The 22,348-nt window shown below is 48.4% G+C and overlaps 1 protein-coding gene across 2 annotated transcripts in view; it reads right to left on the bottom strand.

The window, feature by feature from the left end:
• Positions 1–242: 242 nt before the first annotated feature.
• EPHA8 (EPH receptor A8) overlaps positions 243–22,348 on the bottom strand; it is a 45,689-nt gene continuing 23,583 nt past the window's right edge. The window contains exons 5-16 of one of the 2 annotated variants that reach the window (XM_055001086.1): positions 17,433–17,557; positions 15,581–15,743; positions 14,991–15,084; positions 13,336–13,449; positions 12,005–12,138; positions 10,631–10,816; positions 8,746–8,807; positions 6,585–6,794; positions 5,277–5,426; positions 3,783–3,980; positions 2,048–2,181; positions 243–357 (exon numbers count right to left, since the gene is read on the bottom strand). In XM_055001086.1, coding sequence (XP_054857061.1) covers positions 243–357; positions 2,048–2,181; positions 3,783–3,980; positions 5,277–5,426; positions 6,585–6,794; positions 8,746–8,807; positions 10,631–10,816; positions 12,005–12,138; positions 13,336–13,449; positions 14,991–15,084; positions 15,581–15,743; positions 17,433–17,557 — 1,685 coding nt within the window. Of the gene's footprint in view, positions 358–2,047; positions 2,204–3,782; positions 3,981–5,276; positions 5,427–6,584; positions 6,795–8,745; positions 8,808–10,630; positions 10,817–12,004; positions 12,139–13,335; positions 13,450–14,990; positions 15,085–15,580; positions 15,744–17,432; positions 17,558–22,348 lie in introns of both variants that reach the window. The other variant, XM_055001085.1, reaches the window with a different exon arrangement.

Raw genomic sequence — 22,348 nt, 5'->3', positions numbered from 1 at the left:
CAGTGCCTAGGAAGTCCTCCACAAGGATGGACTCGTGCACTTTGGTGCAATGCCTTCTCACTTTCCCCAAGCAGCATATCCTCTTAGGTGTCCATCCAGCTGGAATCATGTGGCTTCCACCATCGCTGAAGGAGTGGGCACTTCGTCTCCACTGTTGGAGGACTTCTTTTTGGTACGGTTAGCCAATGGAACCAACGGAGGGAGCAGTTGAGCCAGCATCTAGAGCTGAGAAGAAGGGGCTCTCACAGATGTCTTCTGGAGCCCATGGTGCTGAGCAGCTGTGACCTCATTATCTGGATGCTGGTCAGAATTTTCCTCTGGTGTCCGACGATGCTAATGCCCAAGTTCTGTATGTCACTGTGGAAACAAACGCAGAATCACAAAAGATCAAAGAAGCCCCAAAGATCAGGGATGAGTGGAAATGAGCTAAAATGACAAAACTGAGGCTGTCGTACTTTTGGTCACATCATGAGAAGACAAGACTCTCTGGAAAAGTCAATAATGCTAGGAAAAGTAGAAGGCAGTAGGAAAAGAGTGAGACCTGGACTCAATAAAAGAAGCCACGTCCTCCAGTTTGCAAGATCTGAGCAAGTCTGTTCATGATAGGACATTTTGGAGGTCTTTCATTCATAGGGTCGCCATAGGTTAGAAGTAACTTGATGGCACGTAATGCACACACAGGGGCAACCTGAAATCATGTACAGTTCACCCATTTTGATGATTTTGGTGGGAGCAATCAAACTATGAGCAGAACCACAAGTGACAAAAGGCACAGATTGGACACTTGTCTGCTTCCCTCAAGTTTTGATGGGAAATGTAGGCAGCTTGGCGGAATGTTGGACAAATGACAGTTGAAAAGTCCATTGGACAGCAGTCAGAGAGCGAAGCTGCGAGACCAGGATGCCTACATTTCCCATCAAAACTTGAGGGAAGCAGACAAGTGTCCAATCTGTGCCTTTTGTCACTTGTGGTTCTGCTCTATGTTGAAAATGGTAATTCTATTTGCAGTTTGCTCCTTGCTAAGAGAGGGATGGATCAGGCCCTACTTGTTGCACTGAGGAAAAGGATGAGCTCCCTGAAAATGGCTGGGGTGGGGCCATGGCTCAGAGATACAACATTCCCCACCCACCCCAATGATTCTTTTGGTGTTAAACCCAGACTAAGTCAGAGATGCTACATTAGAGGGCTGATGACAATGCGGCACTCCCGGCCGGCGGCAACAGCGGCTACAGCTGGGGGATGTATTTTGCCCTTCCAGAAGGAGGAAGAGGCAGTACCGGCGCTTTTCCCTGTATTCGGGGATTTGCGTGAGGGGCGGAGCCAGGCTAGCTGTTTGCTGCTGCTTCGCCCCTCAGCGTCCCAGTGCACCTTGTGCTTGGCCCACCCACCTCTCCATATTTCAGTGCAGGATTCGCCGGTTGCCATTTATTGGGACCAGGTAGGAATTTTTTCTCCTCTCCCTTATTGGCTCTTGGGTGGGGAGTTTTTGGCCTACCTTGCACTGTTGTGATGGGGTGGTAATTGGCTCTGGTGGGTCGAGTTTCTTTCCCTTGGCAGGTAGGAGTTGGGAAATATGAGCGGACTGGTGACCACCCTTGGCATATCCCCATTGGTGGGGAATTGGGGTCTGTCAGGAGTGGCTGGCTGCTCTATGGCCCAGCTGCATGGTCAGAAGCCCTGGACAAGCCAGTCTTCCCCTGCAGCTGTATGGCCAGGTGGGGGAGCTTTAAGGGGGTGAGCCACTTAGCCAGGCCGGCTGGGCCCCAGCCACACCATGGATGGCTCGCACCCGGGGCTGTAGGGGGTCACCCATACAGGTCGGGGCAGAGGTCCTGGAGTGATCCCAGGGCCCGATCTGTACCGCTAGCTAGGCCCTTGTTGTGTTGACAAATATGTTGTTACGATTTAATAAAGTGGCCCTTTAATCCCAACACTTGTGTCTTCCTCTTCATTCCGACTGGGAGGGCAAAGAACTGTGGCTGGAAGCAAGGCAGGAGCGGCTGCTCCTTTGGGCCCCATTGGGCCAAATGGTGGCTCAGGAACTTACTCAAGATTCATTCGCATCACCATCCCAAGGGAAGTGCATCCAGCCAGGGCAAAGTTCTCCTGGTACCGCCCCAGCCGAATGGAGTCCAGCCAGTCTTCGACGGAATGGCAGCTGCTGAAATCGATGCACGATCGCTCAGAGATGGTTTGGGTGAATCTGGAAGCAATGGAGAGAAGCCATTCTTTTTTCATCGATATGCGAATATGGCAAAAAATTAAATATGTGCAAAGGAGGAGAAGAGAAGGCAGAAGATCATATCTGGTAAAGAACCTTGGATAGGGTTGTTCGTGTCCACCGGGAATCTCAGCCCTTGCTTCTCACAGAATGAGTTAAGTCATAAGAAACAGGCGGTCTAGATTAACTGCAAGTCTCTTCCTTGCAGCGAGATCCACTTGCTGTCTTTTCTAAGATCGCTGCTGTGACCATTGCCAGGACAGAAATGGGCCATAGAAGGAACTTGCTGGGAAGGACATGAGCAGACTGGCAGGTAGGGAATGAACTTATTTTCTCCACGCTGGTTCTTTATTGGTGCCGTGGGTGTGCACCGCCCTGCCGTCCTTTCCTCCTGAATTCTGGTTTCATTCAGAGAATTTTAATTCCAGAAGTGGGTCAGGCACGGATGATCACAGCCTTCGCTTCGTTTGCATTTCTGCCCTCTTTGTTACCGTTTGGACATGTGTGTGCACATTGATAAAACACTACAAATTTTTAACAAATCTTTATTACTTAAAAATATGTGTCCCTTGCCTTTCTGATGACTCAAGGGGGCTTAGAAATGAAATATCAGGTTGCAATATTGATTGAGAGCCAGTTTGGTGTAGTGGTTAAGAAGAGCACGGGATTATAATCTGGAGAGCCGGAATTGATTCCCCACTCCTCTGCTTGAAGCCAGCTGGGTGACTTTGGGCTAGTCACAGCTCTCTCAGAGCTCTCTCAGCCCCACCTACCTCACAGGGTGTATGTTGTGGGGATAATAATAACATGCTTTGTAAACCGCTCTGAGTGGGCATTAAGTTGTCCTGAAGGGCAGTATATAAATCAAATGTTGTTGTTATTGTTGTTATTATTATTACTTCATTTATGCCTTGCCTTTCTCCCCAGTGGGGACCCAAGGTAGCATACATGATTCTACTTTCCTCCATTTTATCTTCACAACAAGTCTGTGAGGTAGATTAGGAGGAGAGTGTGTGACTGGCTCAAGGTCACTCTGTGAGCTTCCATGGCAGAGCAGAGATTTGAACCGAGTTCCCCCAGGTTCTAGTCTGACACTCTAACCACTACATTACACTGTCTCTCTTCATAATTCCATCAACACATTATGTACATTGTGTTAAGGGTTTGTAGTGTTTTACTGATGTGCACATGTTGGTAAAACACCACACCCAAAGAATCTTGTACAGCCACATCAGTTGCTTTTGTGTAGTGTTTTACCAAGGCACATTTCTGGTTCTGTATTATAGGGGGGGGGGCAGAAATACATGAATAAATGGAAGGAACTGAAAGCATCAGCAGACCGCGTGTGCACGAGATTCAGAAATCGAAAAATAGGATAACAGAAGATGTCTAATGAGATAAGACCAGGTGACACGATACCTGGAGGGCGAATTTGGATGAGCAAAATTTTGGGAGCACCGCTCTTTGAAGGCCCTTATTTCGCTGGCCACATGCCACACAAGCCCAGCTGAGATGGGCCACTCTCCTTGCCACAAGAACAATTCTCCCCTCTGTCGGAGACCACATACCGATTAACAGTAGATGTACACTTCAGGTTCTGTGGGATACGGATGAGTTTATCCAGGACGCTCACAATTTGGGAGAAGCGTGGCCTCTCGTTGCGGTCCTTTTGCCAACAATCCAGCATGAGTTGATGCAGGGCTGTGGGACAGCCCATGGGGGCAGGCAGCCGATAACCTTCCTCCACAGACTGGATGACCTACAAAGGAGGTTGGCCAATACAAGCATCACCCCGGGAGGTCAAATCACAAAGTCAACCTCATTCTCAGTATTAAGTCTTCGGACAGTGGACATATGTATGCTCCTGAACATCTTACAACGGTGGTCTTCAACCCACTTCGAAGAAGGTTGTGATGTCACCACCTGCTGGGTTGCAAACGCCTATATAGCCGCCATGTTTGCTCTAGCTTTAGGAAGGACTTGCTACTAGTGTGCTACAGGATAACAGGAGAAAGGGATAATTCAGTCTGAGCTTCTTGGGGATTAAAATATACTAGATCAGCGACTTCTCCTCCAACCTGATGCCCATCAATAGGTCCCATGGTTCCCCTTTTGCTTCTTCCCTTAGCCACCTGTTCCCCAAAGCTAAGAGCAAATCCTGGTTTTCCTCCACCTGACTGGAGCAGGAGGTGTTTCTGAAAAACTAAAGAGACACTTTTGGGTCTACATGGAGAACCATTTGGGAACAGCTGCCTTCATAGTAGGTAAACTTGCCATATGTCCACCCATGTCAGGTAAAAACCTGCCCTCAGCCCCAATCCCCCTGAGAGGAAAAAATGGCTGGAAAATGGCCTCCGTAGTGACTCTCTAGGAATTTTCACATGTCTCTGTGGTCTTTACTAGATTAGGAGAAATTGCTAGATGCCATATCTTACTCCACCCTCAGGAATGATGCCATATCCTTCCTAAACTCCACCCTCCTCAGGCACCACCTTAAAAATCTCCCAGCATTTTCTGAGTAAAGTGGAGACATCAGGAAGAGGGCACTTGGCTTGCATCCTCTCAATATTTTTTCATCTCCCCCCTCCCTGCACCGGCAGCTATTTTAGGGAGGTCCCCATGCCCTGCTCAGAATTTCAGAAGTGCTCACAGACTCTGTGACACTGGGGATCTCTGTACTAGATAGATAGCTGAGATATATTTCTCTGTTTGGTGGTGGAGAGTGCCCTCAAGTCATAGCTGACTTATGGCGACCCCTGGCAGAGTTTTCACGGTAAGAAACTAACAGAGGTGGTTTGCCATTGCCTGCATCTGCATCCCTGGTTTTCGTTGGAGGTCTCCTGTCCAGTTACTAACCAAGGCTGGCCCTGCTTCGCTTCTAAGATCTGATGAGATCAGGCTCACCTGGGCTATCCAGGTCAGGACATGTCTTTATTTAATGACTGGAAAATAGTCCCATGTGCACCTCTCTCCCTTCCCTGTTATGCTTCCCAACCACGGCTTCCAAGCAAACTCTCATCTTAAACCCTGAGCAGGCACAGCTGTTTTTTCTTACGTCTCTGTTGGTCATGTTCCAGTAAGGCCGCTCCCCATAGGCCAGCACTTCCCACATGACGACACCGAAGCTCCACACATCACTGGCCGACGAGAACTTTCGGTATGTGATGGCTTCAGGTGCCGTCCACCGAATGGGAATCTTCCCGCCCTGAAACACAAAGTGCAGGACAATGAATTTTCAAGGATTTCTCCTTCAAGATACCCAGAGAGGGGTAGCAGCCCAGATAACCCTCCATCATGCCTGGATCCAGCACCAGCTGAGAGCTTTTCCCCCTCCAGTTTCCAACTGCATTGAGGAGCCCATCAGAGGGAGGACAGAAAGCAGCTTGGTACTTCTTGGTCATGCATGAACACAGTTCCAGTTGAGAGTTCCTGCCTTCCTTTTATTGTATTAGTTGCTTTATTGTATTAGTTGCTTTTATTGTATTTGTTGCTTTATTGTATTCATTGCTTTAAAATCTCAGCCACTTAGAGAGCTGTTGGAAAGTGGTATCGCTATACCTAATAGTAAAGTGCTTAGCTCCCTGTGCCGATAACAAAAAAACACACATTGGTGCAAGGCAGAAATGGAAGAGATGTTTCTGCTTGCCTAGGGGAACCCATCGGTATGCAGAAAAACATATTGCATTCTTCATTCCACATTGGGAGGGAAACCCAAATCACAGGGAAAACGTAGACTGCATGTGCATAATATGTTGCCACAGAATCCCAGCAGGCAAAGCCCAGGAACAGTTTTCCTGGTGGCTGTCAGTCTTGCTTTCTTCTACACCCTAGAAGCGTTAAGGAGGTGCAGCAGGGGCTCCCTCTTCTTTTCACTTCTCCCCTCCTTGTTTACCTCCAAGCCCCAGATAAATTGAGAAAGCAGTTTCTTTCCTATCAGCTAAGGCAGGGGCTGATGTTCCCCAAGCATTCTTCAACAGCCCAACAAAAAGCAACCAAAGAATCTCCCTCACAGTGCTGAACCTTGGAGGGGCCGACAGGGGGAGGAAACCCTGCTCCTTGCATGGCCTGCCTTTCCGAGTCTCAGCTGTGTTGGGGGTTTTCTTCAAACTGGAGAGGTGCTGAGGAAAGGCTGAGTCATTTCAAAGCTGGTGGAATGGAGGTGGACTTTCTCTACCCCATGACTTTGGAGGAGGAGAACAACAACAAGAAAAACAACAAAAACCAGAAAAACAACAAGAAAAACAACAAGAAAAACAAGAAAAACAACAGGCAAGATGTGATACAAAGTTGCCAAATGTAGCTGCCACCTTGTTTCCTCAGGGTAGCAAGGCAGCAATCCACCATGCCATTTAGGTGAACGTACCGTGGTCGTGTAAGCAGCATCTGGATTGTTCTCCAGGATTCGCGATAGGCCAAAATCAGACACTTTGCAGACCAGATTTCCATTGACAAGGATGTTACGGGCTGCCAAGTCACGATGCACGTAGCCCAGGTCGGACAGGTAGCGCATGCCAGCACTGATGCCCCTCAGCATGACAACCAGCTGGAGGACTGTGAACTGCCCATCATGTTTCTGGAAAGAGACCAGCACAGTATTTTTTTAATTAATCTGTTGTATTTCACTTGGCATCTACCTCAGCAACACAGAGGTAAGCTTATTCTGAAAGTCTGGGATAATATATGCAATCCTACAGAACTTTGATGATTATTCTGCTGGGGAAGTCCATTCAAAGCACAACCTTCTGCTTCAGGTCCAGATTAGAGAAGGGCACGAACTGGAAAAAAAACTGAATCATGTGGTTTGAGGTTCGTCAAATTTCACGAACCACAAACTTTCACCAACCTGCCCCTGGTTCGCGAACCAGTTCATTTGGTTCGTGAAAGCGTCACATCCAGGTCAGAAAAATAATCACTTCCGGGCCAGCAGAAGGTCACTTCAGGGCCAGCAGAAGTTCACTTCTGGGCCAGCAGAAGGTCTGCAGGAAGTCCATCCCCTGTTGCCTAGGAAACTGATTCATTGGCACCAGGCTGTCTGCAGTGTTGAACCAAAAAATGAACCAAATGAACCAGCCTTAAGTTCGTGGCGGTTCGTCAGAAATGGGATCTGACGAACTGTGGTTCATGAACCACGAACCGGCCTGGTTCGTGCTTAATTTTGGTTCATATTTTGGTTCGTGCCCATCTCTAGTCCAGATCAGAGGATATGTATTTTGGCTTTTGGCAGAAGCTACAATTGCACAGTCCCAATCAGCCAGCTCCTAGGTCAGTGCTCCTCTCCCTTTTCCTGAGCAGTTTTCAAAGTGTAAAGAAAACCCTTTTACAAATAATTAAAGGGTGGGTAAACATTGGAGCAGATGAACTTGCAAGATGCTTTTAAAGGGTAACAAAGTGAACTGCCCGTTGGAGGCTCTGAGAAGAAACCCAGAGAGACAAAACTGGGAGGATGCAATTGGGAAGGGGGAGTGCAGTCTTTTCCTTCCACTGGTTTTTCCTCGTATTTGAATTCATCATGGCCACCACAGACCAGAGAGATGGCCAGAAAGTATCTCTTTGTCCTCCTGACTCCCCTTCTGAGGCTTCTAGGGCATCCTCTAAGATGTAGTTCCAAGGGTTGCCAGCTCCAGGTTGGGAAATTCCTGGAGATTTGGGGGATGAAGTCTGGAGAGGGGGGAGTTTGGGGAGGAGAGGACCTCATTAGGGTATAATGCCATTGTCCCCACCTTCCAAAGCAGGCATTTTCTCCAGGAGAACTGATCATTGTGGCCTGGAGATCAGTTGTAAATTCCAGGAGATCACCAGCGACCACTTGGAGGTTGGCAACCCTAGATAGGGTTACCTCCAGGTTGGGGAATTCCTGATCATTTGAAGGGGTGGACCCTGGTTGGGGGGGGGGCAGAGTGTGTGTGGGGAACCTCAGCAGGGTATAATGCCAGGAAATTCACCCTCCAAAGCAGGCATTTCCCCCTGTGGGAACTGAACTCTCCTATCTGGAGAGCCAGTTTAATGGTTAAAAGCAGCAGGACTCTAATCTAGAGAACTGGGTTTGATCCCCCACTCCTCCGCTTGAAGCCAGCTGGGTGACTTTGGGTCAGTCACCGCTCTCTTAGAGCTCTCTCAACCCCACCTACCTCACAGGGCATCTGTTGTGGGGATAATAATAACACACTTGGTAAACCGCTCTGCGCGGGCATTAAGTTGTCCTGAAGGGCGGTATATAAATCGAATGTTGTTGTTATAATTCTGGAACAAGGCCAGGCTCCTCCTGGAGGTTGGCAACCTTAAAATCCAGGCTCTCAGAATAACCCAAGCTGTTGAGCCCAATTCCAAGCCAAGCTGAGAGGTGAGCCCATGTCTTGTTTCATGGGGAGCATGGGAAAAAATAATCTGCAACCTGCAGCTGCCAATCAGGAATCAAAGGCTGAAGGCACACAGCACCTGCCTGCAAATGTTGTGCCCCCCCCTCCCGAACTACATCCATGAGTCAGCCCCAAGCCATGCACTATGAATAAGAAGCAGGCATCTACCCGGAGAAAAGAATCCAGCGAGCCATTCTCCATGTACTCCGTAACAATCATGACCAATTTGCCTGCAAGAGACGAGAGAGGTCACATTAATAAAGAAGTCACTTTGATGCAGGAATCCCTTGGCCAGCTTGATCAGCCGGAGATGGAGTAGACTTGGGGACATTCTGAATGCCCCCTCTTGCCCCACAGCAGAAGGGAAGCTGCGTTCCGAGGTGGAGCAAAATGAAGTCCCCGTCTCAGATTTGCAATCGGGAGCTCCGACCCGGTTGCTCGTGGCAGCTGCCAGTCACTTCACAAAGTCATTCTCATTTACCCCGATATTTGCATGCCATTACCATCCCGCTTTGCATCTCAAGGGTGGCCACAGCTATTTTTGTCCTTAACAAAGCAATGCGAGAGTCAGCTGGCCCGGTGAATGATAATGGGCCCTTGGAAACAGCGGCCATGATCCTGGGTGTCAGACGTGCGAGCCAGACACCCACATGTGGCAGCAAGATCAAGCGGAATAAAGGCATTTCCTGCCCCCCCCCACAAGCAGCCCCCTTTTCATCTCCGTCAAATGACCGGCTGCAGAGAAGCATGCTGGAATGAATGGCTCATTTTCTTAATGATGTCAATTAGGGAAATGAGGACAGCAGCCAGGGACAAGCTGTTTCACTCACACTCCCTTCTTTCTCTCTCTCTCTCTGGAACGAAATCTGAAAGAGAGAGACAGGCTGATTTTGCTCCTCTGCCCTAGCACTGCCTGAGTCCCCCAGCCTTGAAGCAGGTGGTAACATGAACCTTAGGAAGACAGTGCTGGTCAGACAGGCCTGCCAGGTTGTGCCTGCTAAATGAGGAATGAGTTTGTGCCTACTAGGTTAGGCCACTCCAAATTAAGTCCCTCTCATCAATTCCACAGCAACAATTGCCAGTCTCTGCCCCATGGCTGAGCTCAGCTTAGGTTTCCATATTCCACATGTTGGACCAATCCGCATTGTGATTGGTGAAAGTTGGGAGTGACGGGTCCAGAAGAGGACAAGTGTACATCAGGAAGTATTCTTGATGGCCCTGTGCATGTCAAAGCCTACAGAACAGTCCCGTGAAATTCCAGCATCCCTCTTTGAGGGAGATATGTCCAATGTGAAACTCATTTTTTAAAGCTGTCACTTATGACCTCCATGTTTACCATAAACCCGTTTGGGGTTCGGTCTATCGTTCTTGCAAACAACTCCTCCCAAACATTCCCAGCTTGACTTGGCCCGAGTTGATGGGAATCATCGTTTTAATGGCCTCCCAACTTGAATCAGAATTGGAAAAAAATAAAATGCCCGTTGATCAACACGTTCTGCCTGTATCAACGGCAGCTACTGTCTCTACCATTTGCAACAAACACAGCATGCTCGAGCATCACCACCGAGTTCCTTATCCATTTAAGATTTACCATCGTTCAGTTTGTCTCTCTTTTCAAGTGCTTTGCACTTGTTCTAAGAATTTCCATCCCTCATGTGGGACATCCTAGAATGGGGGTTGCCTGCTCAATTGTCACACTCTGACTGGTAGCCTTGTAGAGCCACAAGAAGCACCCACCAGAGCTCCCTCTCTGCTCTCATATGCACAAAACTATCCTCCTTCCCATTCTAGAGCGGCAGGACTCTAATCTGGAGAGCCAGGTTTGATTCCCCACTCCTCTGCTTGAAGCCAGCTGGGTGACCTTGGGTCAGTCACAGCTCTCTCGGAGCTCTCTCAGCCCCACCCACCTCACAGGGTGATTGTCCTGAGGATAATAATAAGTCATTTTGTAAACCGCTCTGAGTGTGGCATGAAGTTGTCCTGAAGGCCGGTATATAAATCGAATATGATTATTGTTATCCCCATCCCAGGTCTGCTCCAACCTCAAACCTACTTTTGGTGACTACCCCTTCCAGGTGGATAACATTGGGGTGGTCGAACTGAGCCATGATGCTGGCTTCACTCAGGAAATCCCGACGTTGCTTCTCGGTGTAACCAGCTTTCAGGGCCTTGACAGCCACCGGCATTTCTCTTTTTCCCGGGAGCTTCAGACGGCCGTAGCAAACTTCTCCAGACTCTCCTGCAGAGCAAGAAGGTAAACACAACATGCTCAGATAGAATCCCTCCAAGGTCTTTTACCCAGCCACCTCCTCCAGAGCCCCCTGACTCTGGCTCTCCAGATTAGAGTCCTGCCGCTCTAGGATGGGAAGGAGGATGTTTTTGTGCATATGAGAGCAAAGAGGGAGCTCTAGTGGGTGCTGTGGGTACTGACTGTGAGGCAGGACCAGATGTTCTTCTTTCTCTATATTTATTGTTCCATAACTTTCCTGCACCCTGCGTTCCACTCCCCCTGAATTCCATTTAGCTGGGAACATTTCTAAAATTACTTCTCTAATTGGACCGTGTGCAATTTGCTGCAGCTTTCGGCTCCTTTCGGCTCCTGCACATGTTTTCGTCTTCTACATTACTGTTCAGTTCATGCACATTGATGAAAGACTGCCGAAGAAGCGAGACAATTTTTTTTTTTTAAAAAAAAATGTATTGCATTTATGGAACACGGTGAAGAGGAAGGCACTGGCAAACTACCTCTGCTTCTCACTTGCCCTGACAGACCGTTGCTGGAGTTGCCATAAGCCAATTGTGATGATGGCGCATGTGTGCGCACGTGCGCACATGCACACACACACACAAGGAACTCAGCATACATAGGGTTCTGAGTGCATCTTCCATCCAGGCATTAACCATTCCAATAGGTGCGTAGCCACTGTATCATAGGGTTTTTATCATACCTTTGGCTACTGATGCAATTGTGCATACAATTGTGTTGAGATTCTTTCTGGGTGGTGTTTACCTGATACACACAATGCCCCACTCTGAGCTCTAAATGACACGCTCCAATTAGTAAACCCATTCTGAGACTCCTCCATGAAGAGACAAACTATGTTCTTTACACAATTAGTGATATTACAAAGACTGGCCAAATTTCCCTTGTCTGCCCCCAAATAAGTCAGCTTGCATGTGGAATGGCTGAAAACCGGTACTCATAACCACTGGTACTACTGAAGTCAGCTGAGAAGTCGAAGACCATGACTCAGTGGTAGATAATAATAAATAATAATAACATTCGATTTATATACCACCCTTCAGGACAACTTAATGCCACTTAAAGCTATTGACTCCACGTTCCCAGAGAACTGCAGCCCAAGGACATTCCTACACACACTTGGTACACCCAGAAGGACAGAGGGACGGGGAAGAGAGCACACACCAGACCCGATGACTCTTTCGATTTTAATCCTCGAGGCTTCGATTTCTCTTGTGAACTCATGCACAGCTTGGCAGGGGTCTTCGTAGGTGTGAGGCTCCACATAGAATTTTGACTCGGGGAATTTCACTGTGGGAAGTTCAGGGCAGGTCAGGAAAAAAGCAAGATCTCAAGGCAGCAAGGCAAACAGATTTCAAAACATGTCGGATCGGTCCCGTAACCTACAGAGGGGATGTTTAGCAGTAAGTGGTTAATTTCCAAACTGAAAGGTATTTGAACTTGACTTGTCCTTTGGACCCAGGAATCTTCTCCTTAACTCAAGTAAGTTTGAGCTAGGTATGGGTACCAATAGGAATGCGAATTGCACACAAACACAGCGGCATTCTGATTGGGACATGTAGATTTCCCCCTGGTTCTGTTCCTTTATTGCTCTGTAAGTTTGCTCCACTGTGCATTCTACTCATGTTTCATTCCAGTTTAACTAAGGGAATTTCTAAAATCTATTCTGCAAAACTGCAGAAAAGCCTTAGTTTTCAGTTTGTTGTTAAACAAACACTGCAAAAAAGCAATCTTGAGATGACTAAACATACAATTCTTTTTGAGTGTTGTACTGATGAACCCATATATTGCTGTGCATTCATGAAACATCACATCAACATATCTTGATGCAAACATGTAAGTAATCACATTGAGGTTACTTTTTTGCTGTGTTTTATCAATGTGTGTATGTGCATTGGTAATGTGTATTGTGGGAGACACCAAATAACTGGGATCTTCAGAAGACTATACCGTACACCATTTGGAAATGAAAATACACAAAAGGGGTAAGCTCCTAATATAATAGTTCCATTTTGAAATCTAGCCAGAGGGTCCCGAATTCCAAAATCCAGGGGGAACTGGATATGGAGAAGTTCGGAAAGACAACCCATGCATTCTGCAATGGCAAGAGAAGCATAGCTTGTTTCATAGCTTAAACGTTACTGAGTCTAACTCCTGGAGTGGTAGTGGCAAGCAGAGCTGATGGCAAGTTTTGAAGTTCCCTGGGCATGCTACTTGTTCTGGTTTTTGTGCACTCACATGCACACTTCTGCCTTCCCTCTGTCCTAGAAGAAGGAGTGAAATGAAGGCCCAGTGAACTTGGGGGCCACAACACTGTGCCATTGCTGCTGCCAAAATGGGGGGCAGGTGACAATGACCGCAACCTGGCTGCCACTCTACAGCAGTGGGTCACAGGTGGGGGGGGGACATTCAGCATTGGGCCCTTCTGACGCCTTGGATCCTGGCAGCTGCCAAACAATGCATGTCATTGATACCGTGCCATCCCTGTGGCAAGTTGGTTGCTGGGCATGAATAAAGGGAATAGGGCCTCCCTGCACTCACCTTGTCCATTTTGATAGTGCATTTTCTCCTCATCAGAGTCTTGGAAAGCCTTGCTGTAGCCACAGTGCCTGCTCACAGAGGGAGATGCAAACAAAGTGGAGAGAGGGCGACATGATAGTAGAATAATAATAATAATAATAATAATAATAATAACATTCAATCTATATACCGCCTTTCAGGACAACTTAACACTCACTCAGCAATTTACAAAGTGTGTTGTTATTATCCCCACAACAATCACTCTGTGAGGTGGGTGGGGCTGAGAGAGCTCTGAGAGAGCTGTGACTGACCCGGTCACCCAGACAGCTTTAAGCGGAGGAGTGGGGAATCAAACCTGGCTCTCCAGATTAGAGTCCTGCTGCTCTTAACCACTACACCAAACTGGGTGTGCATAAAAAGAACCTTAATAATCATGATCAGAAGCCCACTAAGTGCTGTCCTCTCTACTTCAAACAAGCTGTGATCTAATGGGGAGACATTTTGGGGTGGGATGGGGAGGTAGAGGACTGAGAGACAAAGGATTTTTATTAGGCACGGACCCAACTACCCAACAGAGCACCCTGACCTGGATAGCCCAGGTGAGCCTGATCTCGTCAGATCTCAGAAGCTAAGCAGGGCCGGCCTTGGTTAGTAATTGGATGGGAGACCTCCAATGATGTCCAAGGTTGCAGAGCCAGGCAATGGGAAACTACCTCTGTTAGTCTCCTGCCATGAAAACCCCACCAGGGGTCACCATAAATCAGCTAGGGCTTGACGGCCCTCTCTACCACCACCCAAGCAATCTCGTTCTTGTGAAACAAGGAAGGAAGGAGCATTGGTTTCTCTGGATGCTCTGCAGGGGTATCCAGAGGCAGGAGAGAGGGGACAGTAGTGCCAGGTGGTGGTTAGGGGTGGTGGCCTCACCAGCAGGGATGGTGGGGGACCCTATCTGATGTCAACATGCCCTCCCAACCAGGGGCGGCGCTAGGGTTTGCCGCGCTCGCGGCTGGCCGGCCAAGCGCCCCCCCGCCCCGCGTGCACAAGCACGCGCGCACCTGCCTGCGTGATGACGTCATGCATGACATCATCACGGGAGCGCACGCGCCGGCGGTGGCCCAATCGCTGCGGCGGGCGGCCTCCGAGCTCTCCCGCTCGGTTGCCTCCACCGCAGCAGATGTCTGCGCCCGGCCGGGGGCTTGTGCTGGTGGCGGCGGCGGCGCGGGGTGGGAGGAATAGGAGGCTTCTGCTTTGGGGGGGGGGCGCGCTCTCGCCCCCCGCGCCTCTTCCAGCACTCCCTCCGGCACCCCGCGTCTGCGGCCACCGCCTACCTGGCCTCAATAGGCGCACCGCCCCTGCTCCCAACCTGGAGCCACCCCTGTGGTTGCAGGTGTTGCTCAAGCTGAACTTTTACCTGTCGAAGCTAAAGTGCAGCATTCTCTGGGGCTTCTTCTGCTTCTATAGCTGTCTAGTTATCCCTGTGCATGTAGCAGGAGTACCTTTTTCTCTCCCCCTCCCAGTCCCCGGCCTGAGACGTGCCATACACGAGCCACCCCGTGTGCAACAGTGGTGGATCTGCTGCCCCGTTTTATCCCAAAGATGCCCTTTCAAGGTGGGACCTTCTCTCTCTTACCTCTTCTTGCAGATGAGAAACAAAATCAGGGAAACGAGGCCAGAGATGAGGGTCAGGCAGATCCAGACAACTGTTGTAGTGTCGTAATGGGGAGCTACTAGGAGAGAAAGATTGTCAAAAATTGTAAATTCCTGTGTCCAAAGATTTTTGGAAGGGAAGCTCTGGTCAACATTTGGACTCTGGCTTGAAGGGGGAGTTTTAAGCAGGCATGCATGTATGTATTTAAATATTCATACCACCTTTTCTCTCCAGTGGGGACCCAAAGTGTCTTGCAGCATCGTTCTCCCTCCAGTCTACCTCCACAACAACAACCCTGCAAGGTAGGAGCAGGCTGGGAGAGGGTCACTGGCTTGACCAAGCTCAGCTGGCAAGCTTCTAGGGATTCGAACCTGGGTCTCCTAGATCCTCCAACCCTCTAACCACTACTCCATGCTGACTTAAAACAGCTTGGCACCTTGAACAATGTTTAGATAGCAAAGGGGGAAAAACCACAATTCTCTGATTTGTTTCTAAATTTGTGGGCCCATGAAAACTGCTGCTGGATTTCCAGCCACTCGGCTCTTGGCCACACGGCTCCCAAGTTTCCTTACTTGCTTTTGTGGTCTCCACTTCCATTGTTTGGCTGAATTTGCCACAGCCTGCAGAGGTCCGAGCTCGGACCTGGAAGACATAGCGGGTGGCTGGCTTGAGTCCCGCGACGGTGGTGCTGTTCCCCTTGGACTTCAGTGTGGAATAACTCTGCATCTCTTTGTCCTGGGGGAGAGAGAAGAGAAACAAAAAGAGCGGGGTGGGAAGGCTGGACTCGCAGAACTCTGGTTTGGAATAAATGCAAGGGAGGAATGAGTTTTCCCTCATTCTATTTCAGTCCTATTGCTGGCCGCTCTCTGGTTTGGTGTAGTGGTTAAGAGCGCGGGACTCTAATCTGGAGAGCCGGGTTTGATTCCTCACTCCTCCACTTGAAGCCAGCTGGGTGACCTTGGGCTAGTCACAGCTCTCTCAGAGCTCTCTCAGCCCCACCCATCTCACTGGGTGTTTTGTTGTGGGGATAAAAGTAACATACTTTGTAGACCGCTCTGAGTGGGCATTAAGTTGCCCTGAAGGGCGGTATATAAATCGAATGTTGTTGTTGTTATTAAGAGGGTGGGACTCTAATCTGGAGAGCTGGGTTTCATTCCTCACTCCTCCACTTCAAGCCAGCTGGGTGACCTTGGGCTAGTCACAGTTCTCTGGAGCTCTCTCAGCCCCACCCACCTCACAGGGTGTTTGTTGTGGGGATAATAATGACATACTTTGTAAACTGCTCTGAGTGGGCATTAAGTTGTCCTAAAGGGCAGTATATAAATCAAATGTTGTTGTTGTTACTATTATCATTACTGTTATTGTTATTATTACTACAGTCATTTCTGCCTAACTTCTGGTTTAATTTTTATTTATTTACTAGCTTGATGCCTGTGCTTTGCTACCGTATTTAACTACTTTAAATCCAGTTATAATACTTTAGTTGGTTTTGTGGTATAATAGTATAGTATCCAAGCTTCTCAAAGGTGTTTGAATAAAACGAAGCATGTTGAGGGGATGAGGTGTGGAATGTTGTAAGCCCCAATCAGCCCGCATATGCAAATGACCTTGAAAGGCTGGCCCAATCAGGGAAGAGTGGCTAAGCGGGCAGTGGGAATCACTGGGCCCAATCAGGGATGCAAGCAGGCAGCAGCCTGCCAGCCACACAGGGAAGCATGTGGCTTCCCTTTAGGAAAACACATTTTACCCCTTTTTACCCCCTTAGGGGGCAAATTTCTTAAAATCCCTTCTTAGTGGGTAAAAGGAATGTCCTCCCCAAATTTCATGTTTTCAGGTCCAGGGGTTTGGGTTTGCCATTGTTGAGTCAGTTAGGTCTTTATATATAGATTTTAATTAAAGGAATTTGTATGCTGCCTCTCCAGAACCTGCTTGAGGAGGGTCAACTGAAACAATAAAAACAAAAGAGTACAATTCAAGTCATGTAACACCTTAAAGACCAACTAGCTTTCCAGCTTTATGTACAAGATTGGATAATTTGGAATGCTAAATCTGGTAACCAATTTGGATCGGGAGACTTACCATCAAGATTAGGTGAGTTTCGTTGATGTCACCACCTTTCTTCCCCATAAGGACATCAAAGGTGGTTCATAAATAAGACAAAACCACTTATAATATACTTGAAAGACATTAAAAGCCCCCTGAACAACCAACATGTATAAAAGCACTCACAATTAAACCAATAAAAGCAGTCAAAGCAGCATATCAAAAAGGAAAACAGTAAAAGAGAGAACAAAAAAGTGGGGAAAAGACTTTCAGAAAAACAGCCGGCTATTAAAACACAAAACCAGCGTACAATAGCCTCAGAGAAGAGCCATTCCACCCCTTAGATGCCACTCCCTCCCCACCCAGCCAGCAAACAATTACCTTTTCATAGTATTTGATTTCATATTCCAAAATGATGCCGTTTGGCTGGTCTGGCTCCTGCCAGAAAAGGGTGACGCTGTTCTGCCCCACGTTCTCTTGGTGAATTGCCAGCACTTGGGAGGGAGCTAAGAAAACATGCAACAGAGAATAAATTAAGGGAAAGCAGAATGACGGGGACAGGACACCTCATCTCTGGCTGGGCACACGTTGGCAATGCGAGGCAGAAGCCTGAAATAATTGGACCAAGCTAGTGAATGCCTGCAGACCCGCTAAAGAGCCATTCCATTAGAAAAACATAAATGGCATATCTCCAAAGACCTTTCTCAGAGCCAAGCTACAAGTGTCGAATGACACTTGCCTGGCAAGTGAACAGCCTCACGAGTATTCCTCCCTGTTCACTTGCGCTCTACTTGCACTCCACTTGATCAAGTGGAGAGCAAGTGAATGGCAAGTGAACGGGGAGGAATATACGTGAGTCTGTTCACTTGCCAGGCAAGTGTCATTCATCACTTGTAGCTTGGCTCTCATTCTGGCAGCCAACCAGAAGGCAAATCCATACCAGGACATTTTCCTTGTCCATCAGATGATATACAGCACAGTCCGGAGCTTGATAATCGGAGCTGGCTCTAAGTGCTTGGCATCCCACTCTCCAGGCCTCATCTTGGCGGATGCCACTGAGGAGCTGGTGGAGATATCCCTCCTGACCCTCTTCGCTGTTGTGCCGTTCTTTAAAAATAGTGCAGCAAGCCACAGACATCCTATAGCCTTTCCTGAACCCTTATGAGATCACTTCCTGTTGGGAGAGTTTGGCAACCCAGAAGCAATAGCCAAAGTTTTACAAGAGTAAGCAATGTCAGGAGCAAGGAAAAGGAATGGCTACCACCTTTCCCTCTGGGAAACAATCAAAATGAAACCCAGAGAAATGGGGCAAATGATTTAGCAGTAGTGAGGGGATACCCTCTGAGAGAGGGTATCCCCTGTAGATACTTTGCCCATGGACCCCCCCCCCCCCGAACCTGGAATCAGTTGGGAGTATCCAGTTCAGTTCAGACATGCAGCAGAATGAGCTGGAAAATTTCTATGGTTGCCAGCTGGTGGTTGGTACCTGGGAGTTGGGACATGGGGAAGTGCCTTTATGATGACGGCTTGCCATCATTCTGAGATTCGGGTTTTACCATAGAGTTTCTGCTGCATCCTAGAGTGGTGTGATGTCACTTCTGTGGTCACCCTGGAAACAATGGCACACTTTAGACTTCCTGCGCTTCCTCCCTCCCTCTTTCATGTGGTAGGGGCAGGGAAGGCAGGCTGGGCATTCAGACCCTTGACAAAGTGGTGGCTGGGGCCTCTCCTGGTACCCCCCATTGCTCTGGCACACTAGGCAATTGTTGAGAGCTAGAAAGTGGGCAGGCCTCCCCTGACATCCAGGGTTGCTGAAGGGGAAAGGAGATGTGGAGCTTGGCTACAGGCATCTCAGCATACTAGAGGAAAGAGTGAGAAATGATAATGCCGCTGTGATCATGGCTGTGGATTTCTGTTGTTACTAACTGTTTCTTGTGAGCTGTAGACTGTTCTGTGGGAGAGATTCCAACACTGTCCCCTTCAGTTCACCTCGATCCCTGCTTGCAGCTTCATTACAAGAACTGTGGAAGTGCAGGACTGGGTCAGCCGGTAATGGTCCTTTCCCAGTCATCTCTAGGGCCTCCTTTGTACCAAAGCGATTGAGCTGCAAGTGGCTTCCAGCTGGAGAATCTGTCAACTCTCCGTGGCCTATCTACATTTCAGGTTTCAAGCTGAGTCAAGATGTGCCCGAGGCACTTGGAAATGAAGGTATAAAATGAAGAAGCAAGATGACTTATTTTAAAAAAACCCACACCTGTCACTGTGCCTGGATTGCTATAGCAATGTTCTCAGACAGAAATAGAAGGACTGAGATACTTGGTCAATAATGGAACTGTGGATTGAATATCCCCCAGTCGCCTAGTTTGGCATGAAGAGAGAGGGCCCAACCCCATCTCACTCCTCACCAACATCTGATGTGGGCACTCAAGACTAGACATCGGCACGATCGGAATTACGGTCTGAAAATTGCCCCGATTTTGGCATTTGCGCCATCGGGACCAGGCTGATCGGTTCCGTCCACGGCTCCCGGTTCAGCGTTCGGGTGGGGCGCTCTATCGGGTCTCAATCGGATCAATCGGTTTCCGTTCGGGATTGCAGTCTGCAGACAGTCTGGCGCCAGCCATCTGTTCCCGAGGGAACGGAGCCCCGTGGAAACGGAGCCTGGGGAATGCCGGAGCTGTTTGCCCTCCTTCTGTCACCCTGGAAACGTGAATGGAAGCCCAGCTTTCCTTGATCAGCAGGGCTTCCTTCCAACCACGGAGCAGCCAGAAAAGCACGCACCCGTCTCGTCCATTTGGGAGAAGAGAGGGGAGGGCGGGGGAAGGGGGTGTTCTTCTGTAGCCATGGGCACTCGAATCTCATCCCTGCAAAGCCTGAGAGGCAGCTCTTACGGCCAAACACAGCCCTCCTGCGTAGCAGACCCAGGCTTTATAAATAGCCATGTGCTGCGCAACAAAGTTTCACTTTCTGCTCGCGGGTGGAGTGGGACAGAGGCAAGCTCTTGCTTGCCGCTTTTGGAGAGAGAAAGTGCAAGAGAGAGAGAGATGGACAGACCCGCCCCGCCCCCTGAGGGGAGGCGGCTCACCGCCACCTCCACGGGCCTGGTGGCCACCATCCTCCTCACCCACCATTCCTTTAGTGCTGGAAACCGCGGGGCGTCCTCCCGCGTCGGCCTTCCCGATTCCCGATTCTGTATTGGAAATGGGACTTGATCGGTGAGGTTCGGGTACCTGGGTTTGGCGCCGCTGCGGAATCACGATCAGCTAAATCAGGATTATTTTTTGGATCGTGCCCATGTCTACTCAAGACCATCCCAGACAAGACACTGGCAGTTCCCTGCATGGAACTCACAGTGAGTTTTTAAAAAATTAAATGATCAGCCATGAACTTGAAGGGCTGTCATATAGAGGATGGCATGGAGTTATTTTCCGTTGCCCCAGAAGGTTGGACCAAAACCAGTGAGTTGAAATTAAATCAAAAGCATTTTCAGTTAAACATTCGGAAGAACTTCCTGACAGTTAGAGCAGTCCCCCAGTGGAACAGGCTTCCTCAGGAGGTGATGGGCTCTCCTTCTTTGGAAGCTTTCAAGCAGAGGCTAGATGGCCATCTGACAGCAATGCTGATTTTGTGAACATGGGCAGATCATGAGAGGGAGGGCAGGAAGGGCTACATCAGTGCTTCGTTCTCGTGGCCCCTTCTTACCTGCCTGGGGTAATGCTGATTGATTGCCACTTTGGGTTTAGGGAGCAATTTCCCCCAAGCTAGTTTGGCTACGGATCCTGATGGTGTTTTGCCATCTTCTGGGCATGGAACAGAGGTCACTGGGGGTGTGGGGAGGGAGGTAGCTGTGAATTTCCTGCAATGTTCAGGAGGTTGGACTAGATGACCCTGGAGGTACCTTCTAACCCTATATTCTATGTGGAGGTCCCATTCTAACTGGCATTGCAATACGAGCAGAAGGGGGTTTATGCCCTCCCCCTGTGCCATTTCTCTGATCTGAAATCACCTTGGAGAGCCACGATTTGCCTTATTGGGAGAAACATACAGTTACTGAAGTAATTTTGTTCTGAATCTCAGGTTCTCAGTATTAAGGTGGCTAACAGTTCTGGATGGCCCTGAATAGCCTGATCTTGGAAGCTACGTGGGGTCAGCTCTGGTGAGTGCTCAGATGGGAGACCACCAAGGAAGTCTAGGGTCACTGCGGAGAGGCGGGCAATTGCAAACCACCTCTATTCATCTCTTGCCTTGAAAACCCTACAGAGAGGTCATATGTCAGCTGCGACTTGATGGTGCTTTACACTCAATAATTTGGAACAGTTATTAATAGTAACAGAGGATTACCATTATCCAGTTGGTGTCTGTGAAAGACATAATGCTGGGCCTGATGGACCAAGGTCTGATCCAACAGGGCAGCAACGCCATCAGATGACAAGAACAGACCCAGGAAACTGTGCATTAATTGGGGATGAATGAATGTGCCATATCTCGCTTCCTTTTGATATATGCTTCTATTTTTATTAACAAGTTTGGTTCTCCACTTTTCACGGTTGGATTTGTATGCACGGCCTACCATTTACCGATGCATCTAATAACGGTACTTATACACACAATATGCATCACTTATCCATATCATATAGGCATAATCCCTAATGGAGACATATCACTGTGCAAATAGCACTGAAATATGAGTCTTACAGAGAAAATGGAGAGGAAACAACAAACCATGTGAGAAGAAAGAATCACAGGCTTGATTTTCACAAGGCAGGAGTGAAATTGAATCGGGGATTTTTCTGGTCAAAATAATAGGAACGAGAAATTCAACAATCAGTCTTGGTATAAATGATAGATATAGCATTTTAACCCTTCCCCTCTGTTTCGTTTTTTGACACTTTTTGCTTAGCAGAGTAAAAACATGTTGGGGTGGTAAATGGGGGCGGGGAGAGGACTCCGTAGGGTGAAAGGTTAGAAAAACTCTCTTCCACACACACAATGGTCTTCCTCTGGAAATTGCAGCCACAATGGCTGCAATTTAAATTGTATAAGGGAAGAAAAGTCTTTAACAATGATTGTGAAACGACACATAAAGGTGTACTTCCACCCTCAACTACAGCTGTCAGCAGAGTCAGAGAAAGAACGCTCAAATGGAGCATTAATAGAAACTCAAAACCAGCAATTATCTGTGTGCATTTATAACTTCTACTGGCATCTCCTTTTCGATACCTGAAGTATCACTCTCTTTGAATTGGAGGTTTAGCAGCCTACAAAAACAGCAGGCTGTAACACACACACACACACAC

Source organism: Eublepharis macularius, chromosome 17 (genome assembly GCF_028583425.1).
Source record: "Eublepharis macularius isolate TG4126 chromosome 17, MPM_Emac_v1.0, whole genome shotgun sequence".
Taxonomy (NCBI): Eukaryota; Metazoa; Chordata; class Lepidosauria; order Squamata; family Eublepharidae; genus Eublepharis; species Eublepharis macularius.
This window is presented reverse-complemented; position numbering and strand designations above follow the sequence as displayed.